Source organism: Magnolia sinica, chromosome 18 (assembly GCF_029962835.1).
Source record: "Magnolia sinica isolate HGM2019 chromosome 18, MsV1, whole genome shotgun sequence".
Lineage (NCBI taxonomy): Eukaryota > Viridiplantae > Streptophyta > Magnoliopsida > Magnoliales > Magnoliaceae > Magnolia > Magnolia sinica.
The window spans coordinates 9,284,688-9,306,192 of NC_080590.1; the positions used below are offsets into that span (position 1 = coordinate 9,284,688).

The window sequence follows — 21,505 nt, forward strand, 5'->3', positions numbered from 1 at the left end:
GAGCAACATCAATATCAAAGTAGCCAAATCATTGAACCGGTTTGATGCAAGTTAGATTCGAGTTGGGGTTCAATCTGATTGGAGTCTAGCTCGAGAGATGAGAACTCCATCCCTTCCAAAATTTAGGTGGGCTTCAACAAGTGAATACATAGGTTTTAAGGTGATTGCACATTTCTCCAGTGGTGTGTAGGGCTGTACACAAACCAAGTTAATTTGGTTAGCTCACTTGACTCGACTCGAAATGTACAAGTGAATACGAGTGTGATGTTGAGAGGTAAATGGTCACCTGTGCAACAATTCCCATGAGAACTCGTTAGAACTTTTTGAAAACTCGTCTCCCATAATATAAGTGTGAGTTTGTGAGATTTGAACCGTCCACACGATGAACCACCCCATGAAACCCTTAAGGCCCAAAATTTACCTTGATTCAAAACTTTGGTGGGTCATGGAAAAAGGTAGAGGAAAATTAAGGGAGAAAACTGTTTCATTATATGATGGCCTACCAAAGTTTTGAATTAGGGTAAAAGTTGGGCCCTGAGGGTTTCATGGGGATACTGCATCACATAGACGGTTCGGATCTTACACTTACATCACGGGAGATGAGTTCTCAAAATGTTATTATGAGTTCTCGTGAGAACTAGGGACGCACATGGGTCGGTTCGGTCCAGTTCTGGGGTGAAATCAGAACCGAACCGTTTCAGGAAAATCGAAATCAAAATCGAACCATTCACACCCTAGAACTGAACCGGAACCAAATAGTAAAAACTAGTTCAGCTCCGGATCAGTTCTACAATACTAGGCTTTTTATAATTCAGTCCAATTGCACGTTTTTTTTTAAAAAATAAAATAAAATCCAGCCTATGTCCATACATGTTGTGATCGATTTGATGAATGGTTTAGATAGTGTAAGGTGTGCGAAAACACATTTATGGAAACAATCAAGTGGTTCAATGTAAAGCATAAATCATGAGTTAAATAGACAATTAAAATATATAGAGAGAGAGAGAGATGAGAATGGATTGAGGCAACAGGGCGGCATGAATAGAATCAAAAGATTAAGGCTTTTTTAATTATATTATTGCTTGGGATGGTCCAGTTCTAACTTCGGTTTCAGTTTGGTTCCAAGTTCGGCTCCAAGGTCCGTCATGCGTTTTGGTTATATGGTTCAGTTTTATGGTTCGATTCAGTTATACATAACCTTAAACTGACCCGAACCGAACTGAACTAATCAATTTTTTGATTTTCTGAACCAGAACCGGAGGTTTGGTCAGTTCCAGTACGGTTTACCGGTACAGCGGCTCCATGTGCACCCCAGTGAGAACCGGTGTGCAATGAGCATTCTCCTCTCCCTATATAAAAGATTGGCCCTACTATCACAGCCTAACTAATCTCGCTGTTATCTTAGCCTAACCAAATCTGCTCCCCGCGCACGCATGTAACAGACATTTGGATGGCACTCAAGCATCGCAGGTACGCGCAGCTCCAACGTATGGTAGTTACCATTTGTTGCACCCCTACATGTAATTCCCAAACAGCACTGGCATTCAAGCAACCCCTCGGCGACTTTCATCATTTCAAAATTCTAGTAGTCCACGTGCGGACACAGCCTAACTGATTGTGTTGATGGCAGCATCAGACCAATCAATTCACACGAGTGGACCCCACTGAAACAAACCCTCTTTGCTTCCAACAACGGGGCAGGAAACTGTAATTTCCTTCCTACCATCCTGTGGCCATTTTTAAGTAATAGGCTGGATTCACGACCCTACTAAATTGTGTCCATTTACATGTCATAAATCAATCCAGACCATTACGTCCCCCATGGTGGATGGAGCACATCCCATAATAACATTGATCGTATGATTCCGACTGTACTAATAAATCGAATAGAATTTTTAAATGGTTACAATCATCCTGCTGATGTCGATGAGATCTTTCGAGTATGTTCTCCATCCACAACATGGCCCATGATATGGACAGTGAGGATTGAACCGTACCAGTGTGAGGATCTTTCCTACCTCAAAACAGAATATTTTTTCAGAAAGCAATTAGTGGAGTCTTCATCGCTGGCCATTATACCTTTATTTTATTTTTTACACGCGCACGCACACCCCCGCACACTCACGCTAGTGGAATTTCACCACCTATAGGTACTCGAGCCCTTGGCCAAAATCCTAAGAGCCTATCACCCCAGTAAGAGTAAGGACCCATGAAATAATTAAACCTGGCCATTATACCTTTTAAAGCATTCTTTATCTCTTGATCAAGTCATCCGGTGGGCCACATGCGTGCTTTGAATGTGGGTCACTCGTGAATTTCCATAACCATCCAGTTTTTTCATGTGTGTAGCCGGCGACCAGACCGGAGGCAGTATGCATACTTTGTAAACTCTGCAGGTAGAGGTGGGCATGTTGGACCCGATCCGGCGGATCCGACCCTATCCGACTCGACTCGGTACCGTTCCGAACAGAACCGACGGCTTGGATCGGCCCTGATCGAGTTTGTCCATCTAGATCTGATTGTTTTTCAAATCAGGTTCGATAGTGGTCTATCCGAACAGAACTGATCCGAAAATCCGAACCGAAAGGGTCCGAACCGACTTGACCCAAGATTTAAATATCCATTTATTTTACAGAATATCCATGTATCTTTGGCTTTTCGTTTGGCGCCAAAAAAACCCGCCCAACATACACTTGAGCCCCCAACTCTCTCTCTATCTCTCTTTATATCTATCTCTCTCTCTCTCTTTATATTTGTCTCTCACTTTCTATTGAAGATTAATGTGAGTAGAAGACTAGTTAGATATGTGGTAGATCAAAAACCTCTTTCTGTCGTTGGATTTTGGAGATTTCTTTGTTGGAGAGATATACACTGAGATATGGTGGATAGCTGTGAACGGAAGAGAGAAAGAGAAAGCGATTGGTAGTAGACATTGATCGAAGAAGGTCAGCGTACCGTTGTTTACAGGCGTCGTCTTGACAGCTAGACCCAAAGACGGAAGCAGATTAGCTAGTGTAAAGTTAGCAAGTTATGCGGCTCTAATCACGAGGTATGTGTTATATCCAAACCGTCCATCCATTTGGCAATATCATATTAAGGGTTGAGATAAAAATAAAACAGATCTAACCATTAAGTGGACCACACTACGAAAAGTAACGGGGTATTGAACGTATACCATTGAAACCCTTTTTGGGTTCACAGAAGTTTTGTATCAACATGAAATTTGTTTTTCTACTTCATTTAGGTCTTTGTGACCTTAAGAATAGATTGGATGGAAAATAAACATTATGGTGGCCCTACAAAATGTTTAACAGTAAAAATCATCATCTCCGCTGCAATTTATGTGTGGTCCACCGTTGCAATTTATGGTATGGTCCAAATGATCTTTGGATCTGATTCATTTTTTTTTGGATAATGCTCTAAAATGATTTCTAAAACTAGATGAACGGTATAGATATGATAAATACATCACTGTGGGGCCATGTAACTTTGATCTCCTTTGAACCGTTCGTACAACTCGGAGCTCAAGGAGTGTTAGTGCTCGTCTTCACACGACACATACCTAGAGCAGGTACAAATAGCTGGTGTGAGCTATATAACCTATATTAGGCAATACTTCTTGGAGCGCACTGAGTTACTATGCTCTTATCGTATTGAGTAAACTCAGTTGGGCCCACTGCAAATGCATGTAGTTCATCCACGCTGTCTATTCGTTTTGCCAAATCATTTTTTGGGTTCAACCCAAAATTGATGCATATACAAAGCTTAAGTGGACCATACAATTGGAAAAGGTGGAAGTATTGATTTCAACCGTTGAAAATTTTCTAAGGCCCTCAATGATGTTTATTTGTCATCTAACTTGTTCATAAGATCAGAAAAGACATGGATAAAGGGAAAACACAAATATCAGCTTGATTTAAACCCTCTGCTGTCACCAAGAATTTTTAAACAGTAGATGTTCAATTCACACTGTTTCCGGTGGTGTGGTCCATTTGAGGTTTGGATATACTCCATTTTTGAGATAATGCCCTAAAATTATGTTTCAAAAGAGATGGACGAAGTGGATATAATGCATGAATGCCATTGGGGCCCACAGAGTTTACTCAGTACGCTTACTGTAGTGAGTTACTCAGTACGCAATCCACTACCCTTCATACAAAGTTTCTTCAAGAAGCTGATTTCGCAATGAGATATTTTATCCATTAAGTAAACTATGTGGGGCCCGTCTTCTTTTTTTTTTGGTTTATCCACGCCGTCCATCAATTTTTTCAGATTATTTGAGAGATTGATGCTAAATTTTAAGTATATTTAATAATCAAGTAGATCTCACCATAAGAAACAACGAGAATAATGATTTTCACACTGTTGACAAAAATGGACGATCCGAACCTTGTCTAACCCGATCCGGCTCGATTTTCATGACCGAGTCAGTCTCAGATCGGTCCAGGTCAGCAAGGTTTAGGATCGAATTGAGTCAGAAGACTTGAACTCGGTTCCGAATCTGACCGAGTTCGGGCCCGGCTATGGAGAACTCGAACCTGGCCAAGTTGGGCCCAATCCGATTCGACTCGGTCCGATACCCAACTCTATCTGTAGGGTCTACAATGATGTATGTGTCTTATCCACGTCATCCATCCCTTTTATCAGCTCATTCTAGCGGACGAGGCCAAAATTAAAGCAAATCAAAATCTCAAGTGGACCACACCACAAGAAAAAGTTAGAATTGAATCCAACCCTTGACTACTTCTTGGTGGCCATAGAAATTTTGGATCAAGCTAATATTTTTTTTCCCTTCATCCATGTCTGTGTGGTCTCATGAACAGTTTGGATGACAAGTAAACATCACTGTGGGCCCTAGGAAGGTTTCAACGGTGCTTGTCATTATACCTAATGTTTCCTGTGTTGTGGTCCACTCGAGCTTTTAATATCCTTCTATTTTGGATTCATTCCCTAAAATGATACGGTAAAACGGATGTACAGCGTTGATATGACACATACATTATGGTGGGCCCCACAGAGTTTACCCAGTACAATATAGCGTACTGAGTTCCTGAGTACGCAATCCACGTCCGACCAGACCAGCCTGATTTTGAGGCCACAACATACGCACGCTGAAGCACACGAGCCGGATCTGATCTCACATACTCGCAGAGAGTTGCATTTCTCTTACTCCGTGGATTCCATGGGTTAGGTCACGACATGGATGGTTTACGGCGCAATTGTCACAATGAAGCGATCACAGCCATCCAACAATGGACTTCTGTCAATTAGATTAGATATGGACCATTGCCTATTTTTATAGTTTTAGTAGTCTGTCGCAGGCCACCATTTAGACGGCTAGAAAACTTTCTTTAGTGCAATTTTCAATCAATGCCCATCCACCTCGGGGAGTGCTGGATGGACGGTCCAGATTCTAAAAAAAGTTGTCATGTGTGCGGATGTGGCAGGAATTAGACGCGAATAAGTTCAGTGATGCAATACTCATAAGCATTGTCATTGTGATTGTCGCTTCGCACTTATTACACGTCGTAATCTCAGGTGGGCCGCACCCTTCTTCGTTGGATGGGTTCGTCCTATCCAACGCTACGCGCCGAAGTCATGACTCAGGAGATGAGATTTCCTTATCACATAGGGTTCTCCCACGCGACTTCCGTAAGTAGATACTTGGCCACCTCTTTTTAAGCTCTGGTGTCTCATCCACCGTACATGTGGCATGCAAGCATGCCAAACCGGACTTGCAAACCATCAGAAACCATCTGTACGGGTAATATTCTATTTTAAACTGATGAACCATTAAATCTGTGGCTAACAAATTCCAGCGAGCGAAATCAGATAGTTTAGGTCACTTGATTAAGTGAAATTTTTTATCTACTATCCAAACAAAATGGGACTTAAAATTTTTACGGTCTGGATCGATGTGGGCGCATGCCACTTTTGTATGCCGAGTTAGATACCTAGACATTAAAACGATGGCAAACTCGCACCGTTGCCTTACTTGAAATCCTCATCTCAAACCAAAGAGACGGCCTACTCCGAGACGGGAGAAATGTTCATTGTTCACGTGTCAAGGGTTTTGGTAGAATACACCACGACGTATTGCTTTGGCATGGGTTCGGACTCTTAGCGATTGGACCTTGATCGACCTTGGTCATCTTTTGATGATCCAAATCGTTTATATGATGGGCCTTATGTTAGATAAACCATGTTCCAAGAAAATAAAAGCTCGTCTTGCTATATTTTGATCATTTCAAATTTTTATTGATGGCTCCTTAACAAGTAATTGAAGAGTTGAAATATTTTACCATGAGAATTTTTCGTATCGTCCCAGACAATAGTGTGACCATTAATAGTTTGGATTACTGAAAAGGAACTCAACATAACACTTAAATCACATAATCCATGTAACCCAGCAGGTCACTTATGTTAGAATCAGATTGATGCACGAAAGAAAATAAGTATATATATAAAATTGGTTTAACAGTATGCTTGCTTCATATATTTTTCAATTGGTCATTCAAGGGATATAGTGTAAATTATGTTGGATGGTTAATCTTCTAAGTTAGACTTTGAAATTGAAAATATATTATTTAATTGACTTATGTAGACATTAACTAAATTTTCATTGTAATCCGGCTCTCATCCATAAATTTTCTGAAGAGTAGCGTAACGTATGAATATATACATTATAGAACACTTTAGATGACCAACGGTATACTTCTAATTATTAGAATTGAACTTTAACGATGCAAAATACTTCTTAATGTATCAAGGTTAAGATTTAAGTTTTAGAGTCATTAATAAACGGTACGAACAGTCTCAGTTTGAACATTCATCTATTTCATGATGATGTGATAACTTATTCCATCCATTTAAAGTCATTTTAATGGTTGAATCGATAAAGAGTCAAGTGTATTATGATATATGAGCTCAAGATGTATATATATGAAGGCGTGTAGGTATTTCTACGCACATCATCATTGAAAAGAAATAAATTATCCAAAAAATATACAAGTTATTACATTTATTCATTCTAAGTATGTCAAAATTAAGACAATTTCAAAGAGATGATAGGGAAGAGTTTATACTCATTTGGTCCATTTGGCCTCCCTATATACAATCTAAATCATTGATTGTAAGTTAGGGTCCATCTTAACCATAAAATTAAAGAAGTGATACGTTTTTCTTTGTTCGCGTAGTGGTTAGGTGGATCGCCAAATCCGGTGGGCGTAACCCGTTGGACTATCTTTCAAATTAAAGCTATGGGATGTAAGACAAGTTTAAGGATGATTATACGAAGGCCAAAACAGAAAGAATAAGACTGTATGGCTCGAGATGGGAAAAAAGAAGAAACATAACATGCATTATAGCTTTACAAGGCCATAACTTTACAACTGTTTATTGTAATTACACTGCTCAAAAGTAGGTCCATACCAATCCATAGGGCTTCATTAGATGAGCATGGTGGGGCTAACCCATCACATGCAACCTTCTTGAGAAGCAGGGGCCCGTCCTGATTTCAAAATGGTGGGCCCACAAAGAAATTCGACCGTCCCAATTTTCATGATTCATCCAAATGCAGTTTCAGGAAGTCATTGTATCGTTGTTGTTCACTGGCGTTTACTTAAAATCATAGTTATGCAAATCCAATGACCAAGGATGATTAGGTAAGGATAATCTCAGCCGTATAGTTCACTTTAACAAAAAGAAGAGCATGGATGCAACTGGGCTGGGCTGAAGCAAGTCAGAGTCCGACATATGAGAGAAGGATGCCTGGCCAGGCCCAGCCCAGATCATCTTGTAAAGGAAACAAGCAGAAGTGGGCCCCACTTTACATTATTCGGCCTCGTATCTTAAACAAGTCAGTTTGAATTGGGCCAATCTATCACACCTTTTAACTAGAGTCCAGTCCTGACAACTCAACCTAAGCCCCGAACTCGATCCAAGCCCAGATATGGTTGAAAGTGAACTGGAAACAAGCTGGGCCCAAGGTTGCATGAAAAACAGATTTCTCATGCAGGTTTTCCACGTAGGCAGATGGGGGGCATTCATCAGGTGGGCCAGGCCGTGAACATGGTCGGCCTCAAACGATTAGGCAGGCCTGCTGACCAAGTGGCCCACATGATGGTGCTGCATCGATTTTCTTTTATTTCCTTTTCGTGCAACGGAGGAGCAGATTAGGTGGGCCAGGGGTAACACTTGGTGGGTGGGGCCCTGACCGTGGGTCCACACTTCAATGTATGTGTTGTATATCCATGCCTTTTGCCAGCCCATTTCAGTCGATGGTCTCAAAAATGAGGTAGATCCAAATCTCAGGTGGACCAGACCACAGGAAAACAGTGGTTATTGAACGCCAACCATTAAAAACTTCCTTGGGCCCACAGTGGTGTTTATTTGCCATCCAACCTGCCGATAAGGTCACACAGACCTGGATGGAGGGAAAACACAAATAGAAGCATGATCCAAAACTTTTGTGCCACCAAGAAGTTTTTAATGGCCCAAATTCAATCCCTACCGTGTGGTTCACCTGAGATTTGGATCTGCCTCATTTTCGGGACCAAGATTTAAAATGACCTGGAAGAACGGATGGACGGCGTGGATATACAATACATGAGTCGATATGGGTCCCATGGTCAGGGCCTCACCCACTCAGCTGTTACCCCAGCCTCACCAAATCGGCGCTCGCAGTGGTACGTCTCAATCCTACAAGGCCTAGCGGGCCTGTCGTAAGGTTTTTCTATTCGAAAACGCAGGAAATCCATTACACCCAAGCTATTCATGATCGTACGAATTGCTTGCCAGCCAACCCCATCTAACCGTTTAGAGAGAGGTCCACCAAAATTTGAAAATCCTATACCGTCACAGCCAACCAACATACCACCTGGTCTTTTTCTCCGTGAAAAATCTACTGTTTTGTGAAAGTTAGTTGTCTACTGCTCATCTGAGGCACACATATATGAGATCTGCACTGCTCATCTTCTGGGTCCCACTATGTATGGTACATGCCCCATGATGATCCTGGACACAGATTGGAGGTCTTTTGAAGATTATGAATGCATGGTCCTGAGAAACTCCAACCAGAGGTTGAAACTGAATGCTTAAAAATCCTCCAATCGATCCATGGTAAGACCCAGCAAATGAATGATACAGATCTTGTACATGGGTGCCACATGTACAGAGATGAGCGTGTGCTAATATGGCCATTCATTGGTACCACAATGGAAAAAAGAACCCTGACTTGTTTTTGAGACCATCTCCAAAACCAAACCATACCATTTCTTTTATTCTCCTTTATTCTTGAAAATGTTTCTCAAGGTAGAAAAATTGTATTAACTAGGCATATCAGATCACTCTTATGGGGCCCACTAAATTGGAGGTCCCAGATGACAGTTTGGTTGGATTAAGAGGTTTGGGCGGCGAAATGGTGAGCTCCAAATCGCTGTTATCTGTCGATGTGCATTTGGAATTTTCATGAGATGGGTAATGCAGTTCTGATTGGGGAGACGGATTGAAGGATAACTGGGGTAGATGGGGCCTGAGAGTGCTTGGGCCGCTGTGGATTTCATGAACATCTAGATCCGTCCGATTGGGGAGATCACGAGAACCGGTGAGGGATAAGGTGGGGGTGATTTGAGAAGTTTTGACTAATGACTGGTTCTTTACAGCACCAGAAATCCCGCCCTGTTTGATGATCAAACGACAAGCTTGTTAGCATGTCTATGAAAAATTATAGAATAAACCCACCCAGCCTAAAGATAGTACGAGCTGTTTGGGCCCCACCCATGATGTGTATGTAGAATCCAAACGTGAATCTGGTGTGCCTCCTCATGCTCACTGTGCATATTAAGAACCATCCCGATCCAAAACTCGGGTGGGACACACCACAGGAAGCAACGTATGCTCACGCCTAAAACCTACATTCACGTGGTGTGGTCCACCTGAGTTTTGGTGTGTCCCTTCATCTTGGCAGGGCACGAATAGGTTGGATGAAATATACACAACAAGATGCACCCCAAATTCCATCTGGACGTTTCTACAGTGGGAGTCTCACTCCCCATTGTCCACCAATTTTCCATTTGGTGTGGCCCATCTGAGTTATGAATCAGCACTCTATTTTGGGATCTAGGTGCAAGAACTCAAACATCACAGTGGGTCTTACACTGCATGAACTTATGGTAGATGTATGTGATCATTCCCTGAGATGAAGAGGAATTATACGATCCATGCCCCAACATAAGGGATCATTTCCCATGATGATAAAGATGAATTATATGATTCTCACACCTTGATATGCCCGATATTCACTTGTGTAAGTGGAGACTGGGTTTAGTGATCCAGACCATTGGTGGATGTACCACATTCCCAGATCTTCAAAATGAAAATCCTAGCCACCAATCTTGCGCCTTTTTTTTTTTTTTTTTCTGTTGATTTTGGACAATTTTGAGTATTTCTCTTCCTAAATATCTATTTGTGGACCACAGATTGAAAGGCCAGGATTGTCCTGTGGAGGAGATTTTCATATCATGTATGTTTTGGATAAATGAGTCCCACTTGCATGAACTGGAAACTTGAAAATACTGTGCATATCCTCGTACAAAATCATATACTTCCTTGTTATTAGAATGAGTGGTGATGAAAAGAGTGCCGTAATTCATGCATATAAGATGTAGATGTTTTACCTTGTCATTGATGCCAGGGATATCTGGATGCTTACCACAAGTTAATATCGGCAGTAGCATCGACGAGGCATCTGACCACCAACCTGGGGGTTGGGCCATAATGTCAGCTGAGGTCTCCACCTGTAAAAGATCAGGCTTTTAAGGTTTAGATTTTTTTTTTTTACCCTCTAGACAATAAGCCAATGGACCCAGCAGATCAACCGGTTTACGAATGAGAAATGTACAAGGGCAGCTACTGGAACTAGGATTCTCAGTCCCACTATCGCCACACCTGCTCATCATGTTGGTATGCTCATCAGGTGGGCTACATGTGTACAGAGAAATGGATGGGGAAAAAATGACTAACAGTCCACACTCAACATATGCATGTGAGCCACCTGATGAGCAGACCCACCTAATTTTCAAGCCATGACACAGACATGGGGGACCACCGGACAAACAAGTCGATCACAAGTTCCAACACTGGCTACTACCATTAGCAGACCTAGCAAGGCTCTTACCGGATATTTATTATCATGGTGGAGATGATCAATCCCTTCTGGAACTCCGTGGCCTCTCATTGAGGACGAAGTAGGTGCATTTTCAGAGGTTGAAGCCTGGAAAAAAAAAAAAGAAGGAAAAATGCCACCAAGACAAAAGTTGAAAGTAAAGCAACAGAATCCATAATAGCATCGCTGCTGTCTGCAAACCATAGTAAAAGAAACAAGGTAGTAGTGAAAAATACGGGAATTACAGCGTTGTTAAATCGCACATCAAAGAGGCTAGACCTGCGCTTCTTATTATTTGGGGTAGTCTTTCTAAGAAAATACTTCTGGGCATGGCTGGCTACTTGCGTCGGAGTCCTAGTCGTCACAAAACTCTTTGAAATTCCTCTCCAGTCCCCCTTCCCAAGCATTTCGAGTCCGGCTAGGAACGTCCTGTGTTCTTCCTCTGTCCATGGGACTCCTAATGGAGAAAGAGAAGACAAGTCATTTAAAAAACCTACTAACTAATAGAAAATTACACACACACACGACTCCATCCACTGTAAAACAGAATTATAAAAGGGAGAGATTTACACATTTTATGTGAAAAAAAAAAAAGATTTGGATCAGTTTATACATCAGGTTAAAAGGAAATGGTCAGCACCCTAGGTCTCATTTGAAATCTCAAGTGCTTAATATCATGAGAAAAGATACTATATGGTTCTCTTGAACTTGTTACGTTGTGGAGCTGGTCTCCGGAGGTCTTAAGAGGCAGGTCCCATTCAGCATTCCATAAAATTTAAACTACAAATTGAAAATAGGCAGTATACCACTGTGTCTGGGATTTCTAAGTGATTCCAATCATAAATTCCAATTGGGCATCCTTCAAATGAATTATCTTATCCCTGCAATGAATAAGGTCGAAAGCATGCAAGATAGCAATAAAAAAAATTCAGAATGCTGATTAACATGACCATTCAATCAGATTTGCGGTTCATCTGCAAATCAGTGTGGGGATTAGCTGGGAATGGACCTGTGGCCTAGAATTGGTTGATTCCAGTACCGAACGGCTGTCAATGTCAAGCAAATGGCATGCGCATATCAATGTGAAGCAAATGGCATGCGCATATTGCTAAACTGATGGAGCTCTGATGAAATTGGAACGCCGTCTTACTCTTCAGCCCTTTTTTTTTTGTTAGCTTGTTAGTACACCCACTGTCAGTTCACTCTTCACTGTCAGCCACCCCCTCTAGGGAATCAATACCAAGACTTCATTGTTGAAACGAGGTATCTTTCACTCAGTCTACCACTTGAGCCATGGATCTGGGTGTTACTCTTCAGCCCTTATTCCAAGTAGCCAAAGTCCTCTGATAGATGTAAAGATTTGAAGCTAGAATCAATTTCAAGGAAATTGATTTAACTGGCATAGTACTGTTGTTGATGCCTTAAATCTGTAAACAATAAGGTCTGTCAATGCCCATTGGAAAAATCTCGAAAATCCATGTTTTACAAATTGTCGATGCCATCGAGCGCGTGCGCAGAAATGCGTTAGTGCGAGATTTGTTTCATATTTCAATTGTGATACTATATGATACTATATATATATATATATATATATATATATATATATATATATATATATATATATATATATAAAAGAGAGAGAGAGAGAGAGAGAGATATATAGAGAGAGAGAGTGTGTGTGTAATCGGGATTTGGAAAGATGTAGAGGGGTTATAGGCTTTTTAATTCGTTCATAAGGGTTTCAAGGGCATAACTTAGGCTTGTGAGGTAAATTTGAGGCTTATTCGAATCGGTAACAATCTATCTCTTGTATTTATGCTTTCATAGTGCATTACTTATCGCTTTGTGCCATAAATTTTTTCCGAAAGGGTTTTTCCATGTAAAATTCGGATTGTTTGTGTTTGGATTTAGTTGTGCGATTGATAGTACGTTGCTTGATTCATCTCTGTATGCTTTCACGGTTCCCCAACAAGTATATCAGAAGAATAAAGATTGGTAACACATACCATCACATTATTTCAAGGACGACATACCATCTAATGATTAAGTGATATTATTGTTTGGCCAATAAAAGGATAAGATCAGCCTATGCACCTAAGAAATCCTATGTCTCATGTAATTATATCAAAATCAATTAAAGTCATACATTTCCATGTTGGATTTTTTGTTCCCTTTTCTTTTGGCAAACACAAGGCAATGCATGGTTACTCCTTGTGTTGGAGGAAAATTGTATGATTTTCAAAGGCAATTTTAGACAATTTCAAACCCTTTTGAGAAGCACATAAAGATGAATCAAGCAAAGTGCTCTAATCGCACAACTAAGTTCAAACACAAACAAACCGAATTTAACATGGAAAACCCTTTTGAGAAAAAATCACGGCACAAAACGACAATGATACACTATGAAAGCATAAAATTACAAGAGATAGAGATTACCTGATTTCAACAAGCCTCGAATCTCCTCAAGTTATGCCCTTGAAACCTTATAACGAATTAGAAAGCCCTCTCTCTCCCAAATCCCGATTACATCTACGCACACATACACACAAGGTTCTATGCGGTCAAGCTCATGGGAACTTCCCATGATGTCGAGTTGTGTGGGGCCCACCGTGATGTGTGTCGAACATCAACACGGTGCATTTGATGGGTCCCCTTTAAATTATGGGATCTCCAAAAAATCAACCGTATACGGAACTTAGGTGGGCTATACCATCTAAAATCATGTGAAGACATGCCTAAAACATATAAAAGCACTTGGTGGGGCCCACCTGAAATTTGGATGCATCTTAAACTTGGTCTGACCCCTCATCCAAGTGGGACACACATAATGGATGGGCTGGATTTGTGAAACACATCTCGGTGGGCCCAACAAATGATTATAAATGTTTTAATGGAGGGTAACCCCTCTCAACTTTTGTATGTGTGACTTAATTTTTAAGCTCTAGACCCACCATTGGAGTGGTGAATATGATTGATGGGGTAGATGTTCAACATGCATCACGGTGGGCCCACACAACTCGATCTCATGGGAAGTTTCCATGGGAAGTTCCCATGAGATCGACCGCATGGAACCTTTTTCATATATATATATATATATATATATATATATATATATATATATATATATATATATATATATATATATATAGCTTGCATGAGAATCACAATCAAAATAAGAAACAAATCCTATACTTATGCAATTCTGTGCACTCAATGGCATTAAGATGGCACGGAGACCCTACTGTTTCCAGATTTGAGACATCAACAACAACAAGAAATTATGGTGAAGAACTTGGCAAAAATTTTCAAAGTTTCAAAGGATACTGTTGAAAATTAACATGATACAAAACCACTGAAGAATTTCATCCCCATCTTGTAAAATCAACAACTTCAAGAAGAATAGCCGACCACGTTTCACAAAGGAAAAGAGATATACAATGCCATACAAAAATCGTTTATAAAACAAAACCCATTTGAAAATGGCAAAAATCAATGCATTCAACATTCCACCAATGAAATTCCACTTGAACTCGATTGAACTGGATCACATAAATACAACAAATAACAAACAAAGCCCATCAAGAAACCGTGCCTGAATTCCGTTAAAAAAATAAAAAATAAAAATAATCTCCCACAATCGGAAAAAGAAGAAAAGATCCAATTCAATTCATCAGCAAACCTCAACAAAACAATAACCAAAAAAAAAAAAAAAACAGAACCAGATTCATCCAAACGCCATGACCAAAATCCTAAAAATAAGAAGTGAGAAAACAAAACAAAAACAGAGACAGAAACAATCACAAGAAGACGGAATATTCAATCACCTCTCTTCCTCTCACGCCCTCTTCCTCTCGACGCATGGACGGGCCCGTCTGACAAGTACCCGTGATCGCCGACGCCGCTCTGCTCGGCAGATCCGCACAACGCCAGATTCCCCATACTCGAACTCTTCCTCATCAGCTCCTCTTCTTCTCCTTCCCTCAGAATCCTCACCCCAAACAGCTTCAACCCCTTCTCATTGCATGTTCTCGTGTTGTGACCATTGTTGCCGCAGTGAGAGCATTTTCTGCTCATATCCCTTGCCATTTCTACACCCTCTTCCCAAAAATTTCTTCCCCTCCTTTCTCCTTTCGCTCTTCTCCTCTCCTCTCCTCTCCTCTCCTACCCTTTTCCGTTGAAATCTCCGACATCGAAACAGAAGAGGGAGAGAAACAGGGCGGTTTTATAACTCTATTGCCCATTGAATTGGCTATAATTTCAATGCTGCCATTACCGTTAGACAGTCCTGGATTCGGAATGACATAAATGCCCCCGTTCGATTCGGGAGGAAGCGCTTGGGTGTCACGTGCCTGTTTCCCGGCTGCGGCGATTACGTCATTTTTGGCACGGTGCAACCGAGCGAATCGTGCGAAATATCATCGGGAGAACATTTTTGAATATTCGTTTTTGGGAGCATGTCCTAACATGACGTGGCATAACGGATGGTCCGGTCGGTGACTTTCTCATAAACATCGACAGTGGCCCACCTAACTACCTGTCGCAGGCAATCCGCGTCGACAAGGACGAGCCGGTCACTGGACGCGTGGCACGTCCTATTTCAATTTAATCTGTCCAGTCATCAGGACCGAAGATACATATTTCAAATCTAGAAAAGAAATCTGATTGATTCATACCCTCTTAGGAAGGGAGAGTTGTAAATTGTGTTATGACCGTTGACTGTTTGTAAGGAGGACCCTTGAAATAGATGTCAATCACTCGGCTTGCGTGTATCATTTTTAAGTGTGATCTCTTGCTTATCACGCATCCAAAGTGGGCCCTTCCGTTTGGAAAGTTTAAGCCGCGTGCACATCAACTTTCCACGCGGATTAGAGAGCCCACTGTACAAGACAGGCCCGATTTAATTGGACCGTCGGTTGCAGATGGACAGGACTTGACCCGGATTTAGTCCTTTAATGTGATGGCTGGTCGCAGAGGAAGCGGACGGGGTGTGCCACCGACCTTGGTGATGTGTTGAGGTCACCAAGTTCTGTTGGCTTACATCCAAACCGTCTATCCATTTTGTGAGATCATTTTAAGGCATGATCTTAAAAAATAATGCATATCCAAAGTTCAAGTGGACGATACCACACAAAGAAGTGGGATAATAATTCCCACCGTTGAAACATTCCTAGGGTATGCTGTGGCGTTTTTTTGTATACACGCACTGACAATACATTGATTGGGGAAAGAAAAATAAGATAAATATTAGATTGATCCAAAACTTTTGAAATATTCAAAACTTCTGTGATCCGGAGGAAGTTTTCAATGGTAGACATCCAATCCCTCTGCTTTCGTGTTGTGGTCTACTTAAATTTTGGATGTCTCATTTTTGGGTACATACCAGGACCCATTGGATATAACACATACATTATGGTGGGCTCCGGAAATGTCAAGACAGCACTGAAGTTGGCAAACCACACGGGTGCTTCTAGTGGCAGATGGGTGGTATTTGACCTAATAATAACTTTTTTTTCAAACATTTTTACTTGAATATTTTTTTAATGGGTAGCATTTGACCTAATGATAACTTTTTTCAAACATTTTTACTTGACTATTTTTGGCAATAGCCTGTAGTCTAATCAAATTCTACCATCCGTGCTTCCACAAACTTCAAGTGGTTAGCCTTCAATTGAAAATTGCAATCTTCTGTGTATCATGAATATTTGCTAAAATTGATTTTTTTAAAAATAAAATCTGAAAATAAAATATTAAAAATATTTATTTATGAATTAATTAATAATGCTAAAACTTTAATAAATGTGTAAGATGATTTATTTTAACTTTTAAATATATTTTGTGATAAAATTGTGAAATTTAAAAACTGGCATGGTAATATTGTTTGATCAAAATTTTCCAATAATAATGTCATTTGTCATGCTGCAATTGACTGCCAAAGAAGGCTTATAATTAGTTTTTTTTTTTTTTTTTTTAAATTTATTATTTATTTATTATTATTATTTTTTAATGATTTTAGTAAAACAGAGAGCATTAAGATCCAAATATAGCTGTCTAATTGAGAAATTTTCTATTTTATGATTTCTATGCACATTATTTAATTATTTTAGAATGGTATGTGTTAATTATCCATGATCCTGGGGCTACACCCCTATCTTAGTTTTGCACCATTTCGTGGCCCCTCATCCTCCTCAAGAAGTGGCAGTAATGTATATCTATGGGACGAATCCCATTGCCGATGGAGCTTATCTCTGAAATCACATGGACCAAGCAATCCTAAGCATCCAATTAATATCTATCAAATGAATTGTTAAAAGTTTGGGTCCAGCTCCATAACTCAGTGGTAGACCGACCATGTTTCAACAATGAGATTGTGAGATCATATACGGTATGGGTGTGTGCTACGATTGGATGGCAAGAGATGATTCATATTTTTGACAATGGATTTCCATAATTACTTTCTTTCACGATTTTCAGAAGTTTGATCAAGAGTATAGATTCCAAAAATCTCAACGGGGTTATTTGAATTACAAATAATCAATTCAGTAAAAACCTATAACAAAATAACAATTTTCCAAACCATATTTAGTTAGGCAATAGAAAGTATAAAATATTTTTGTTTTTTTGTTGTCGTCGTCGTAATCATAAAAAAAAGTCTCTAAAATTACTTATCTTTTTAATTTTTAATAGTGGTTTTTCTTTTAATCGCTTTCACATGTCGCTATCCCTCTCCCCCCCAATAAACAAGGGTGGTAATGGGTCAGGTTTGGGCTGGACCTGACGCAACTCGTTCGTTAAGACAATCCTCCTATGCTCAGTCAACACTGGCGTAAGCCTAGCACAGCGAGCCCAAGTCAAGCCCAAGAAAATTAGTCGGACTCCAGCGCAATCAAACTCAAGCCGCAAAATGGATAAAATCTTTATTTCCAGTGTGAATGTTCTTATTCCATTTGCTGATCAAGTGGTTCACATAAAAAACACTTAACACATGAAGAAAATCAATTGTCTACTTTCAACGCACTTGGATTACCTAATTAAAGATTAAAATGACATTTGTAAGATATAAGAGGTAAATATGAAGATGCGTTAGGCCAAGTTGGGCTAAAATGACTTATGCTCAAGCTAGGCTGGAAATTAATCGGCGATGCATGTTAGGCCCAAGCATGGAAAACGGGCCAAGCTTATTGGTCCAACCCCAGTCCAAAGTTGAGTTGGGCACTCCCAGCTTATTTTCACATGTAACTAATAATTAAATAGCCCAAATGATGGGCCCCACTTTAGATGGATCACAAACTAAACAAACAAGAGATATGTAACTTAAATTAAGCTATCTAAACAGTGGACCACTTTAGATGAACATAAACTAATAAAAAGCAGCGAAACGATATTTAGTTGTTAGATTAGTAGATGGGTGCTTTTTATATATAATTTTAATTTCAGAATAACCATTATTTTTAAATTATAGTTCAAAATTATTTTGCGTCAACATATGTGTTAGCTAAATTGAGTTGAAAGTTTATCTGAAACTAAACTATTATTTTTAGTTTGGATTATTTTTTTTTTTAAAAAAAAACCATAATAAAAAATCTTACTGTATCCAAACTGTCCCGAAATAAATCCAAACTGCCCCAAAATGTTTATTTCTCGAGTCTTAAGCGAAAGTCCAAACAAAGGCCTAAAATTAGTAAAATCAGCAATTTTGGGGATTTTGTTTTGCTCAGATATCTGATGTTTGGTTAGATGAAGATGTGATTAAGTGAAAACTGGTTGATGAACTACTTAAAATCCAATTATAGACATGGCATGGTTGTATGGCAATGTAGACTGTCCAAACCACTGACCCAACTGTGGATGGAGCATAATTCAGAAATTACGATGAGAAGATGAGAGGGACCATCTATTTTTGCCATTTGAATTTGGACCACTCATTATTTTACTTTGAACATTCATTTGACAGCACTTGGCCAATAATATGATCTTAGAGATACCATACATCACAATGTGATTGATTATTTGGATAGCCTGGATAGCTGTACATGAGTACCTCATGTGAGGAGGATGAATCACCACCATTTTCAAAATGGCGGTGAACCATCACAGGAGTCTAAGGGGACATTTGGTATAATTCATTTTAAGCATTCATCATTGGAATTTAATATTGTTGGTAATTTTCACTGATTCAGATCGTTTGACAAATTTAACTTATTAAGTTTTTAAATTATTTTTTGCTGATATTTGTTTTTAGGTTCACTTGTTTTTTCTACTTAATGTTAAAGGCCGAATGCTGAAAGTAAGGGTGGATTATTTTGTTTTATTTTATTTTTTCTTTTTACTTTTTGACTAAAATATTTTTAAAATTATTACAAAATTATAATTCAACATTTTAAATTTTCGGCACTTATTTTTCAATTGACGAAACAGCAAATTCCACAAGCATTTCTGTTGCCGGTGGAGATTGGGTCTACGTTCTCCTGTGGAAACAATTGTTTAGGGTTACTTCTGTCGTCTTCTTAATTAGGCCCGGGTTTAAAACGTGTAATCCGCCAGACACACGAATTGCTCACGTGGCATGCACGTATTACAACCCTAAACCATGTAAATTATCGCAGATACTAAAATCAGATTGGTCTATCTATAATAAGTCATGATTTATCGACATTTGGACCATCTAATTATTTTCTATTATAATAGTGAGCAATATGTCACTCAATCGGAACTTGGCCCATCAGTAGGGGTGTACACGAATTGAACTAGCTCGGTTAGCTTGCTTGACTCAGACTTGAAAAAACTTGATTCAACTCGGTTCAGAGTTGAGTTCAAGCTGAGTTGAGCAGATTTTTTGAGCATTGGACTCGGATTGAACCCAGCTTGAGTCGAACACGGATCGAACCAGTTCGGTGACTCAGTTACTTTGATATTGATGTTGCTCACCAAGTGTTTGATGAAATGACTCCACGAAGCATGGCTAGTGGCAAGGAAGGTATGTTTATAAATCAAATACCATTTTTTTTTCTTGATTTTTATATTGCTTTGAAGGTGTTTGATAAAATACCTGTAAAACTATTGCTGTTATTTTACATATAGTGAGATTTTGAAGGTGCAGTCTAAGTGTTTGTGAAAATGTTGCATAGGTGAACTTGACTCGATCTTGGCTTGAACCGGCCCAAGCTGCTGATCGAACCGAGCCAAGCTGGCCAATTAGGCTCAACGACTAAGCCAAGCCGAGTTCGAGCTGAAGTTAATTAGTGGCTGAGTCGAGTCTAGCTGAGACCAGCTCAACTCGGATCGACTCAATATACACCCCTATCCAGCAGTTTAGTATTAAGGTAGATTAATCATTAATCTAAAGTGAGAAATTGATAATGAGTTACTTAGTATGCTTCTATCGTTCTGAATAAACTCTATTTGGCCTACCAAGAAAGTATTTGTCCATCCGTATTTCCAGGTTTTTTTAGGGGTTGAGCCCAACAATGAAGCGGATCCAAATCTCAAGTGGAACACACTAGGGTGGGAATAATTATTTCCACTCTTGGGAAACCTTCTTAGGGCCTACTGTGATGTTTATTTGTCATCCAACATATTCATAAGATAAAATAGACATGGTTAGAGGGAGAACACAAATATCATCTTGATCCAAAACTCCCAATGGAACGGATAAAACACATAGATCACGGTTTCCCTCACAAAGTTCACTCAGTACGCAATCCGCTTCCCTAAAGTGGGCCCGCCATTTGAATGGTTTCATTAAGCTATAAGCTACATGTGCTACTCTGACGTGGGTGTGTACTAACAAGCTAACCCCAAAAAAAAAAAAAAAAAAAAAAAGCCTACATGTACCACGGCTGTGGTTACGACCTTGTCCAGCTGTCGAAGCTTTCGTTACTTGTACATGGGAAATGATATGGTAATGCATGTGGGATCCGAAGATGGTACAACCATTTCCGTGTTTTCTGACTCGGCAACGAGTCTCAACTCGTCCTGTTTGAGTCGAGGCGGGGTGAATCGTCGGGTGACTTGCGCTACTGACATGGACCAGTCCTGACCACGTTCGAGTCAACTTAGACTAGGTTATCCAAGTTCAGTTCAAGTTGTCAGTGTCCTCGGTTGGGACCACCAACCTAGTTTGATTTTGGGTTAGGCTTAAGTTGAGAAAATTCAGGTAAGGATAAATCTGGGTTAGGAATGATTACATGTATTTGGTATTGAATGGGTCGGGTCTGGGTCCAGTTGGGTCCAGTATAGTGGCCTTGGAGTTGGAATTTGAGTCGGACTAGGTTCCTGGTTGGGTCCTTTTGAGGCTGGGTTGAGTTTGAGTTGCAACAAACTGACCCAATCTGCCGGAGTTGC

The 21,505-nt window shown here is 39.9% G+C and overlaps 1 protein-coding gene across 1 annotated transcript; it reads right to left on the reverse strand.

The window, feature by feature from the left end:
• Nucleotides 1-7,218: 7,218 nt before the first annotated feature.
• LOC131233552 (transcription factor DIVARICATA-like) lies at nucleotides 7,219-15,472 on the reverse strand. Its single transcript, XM_058230307.1, has 5 exons — nucleotides 14,989-15,472; nucleotides 11,410-11,621; nucleotides 11,177-11,272; nucleotides 10,677-10,796; nucleotides 7,219-9,678 (listed from the first exon to the last, which is right to left on the reverse strand). Exons 1-5 carry the CDS (start codon nucleotides 15,248-15,250, stop codon nucleotides 9,340-9,342), a joined length of 1,029 nt encoding a protein of 342 aa, XP_058086290.1. The 5' UTR covers nucleotides 15,251-15,472; the 3' UTR covers nucleotides 7,219-9,339.
• Nucleotides 15,473-21,505: the final 6,033 nt, after the last annotated feature.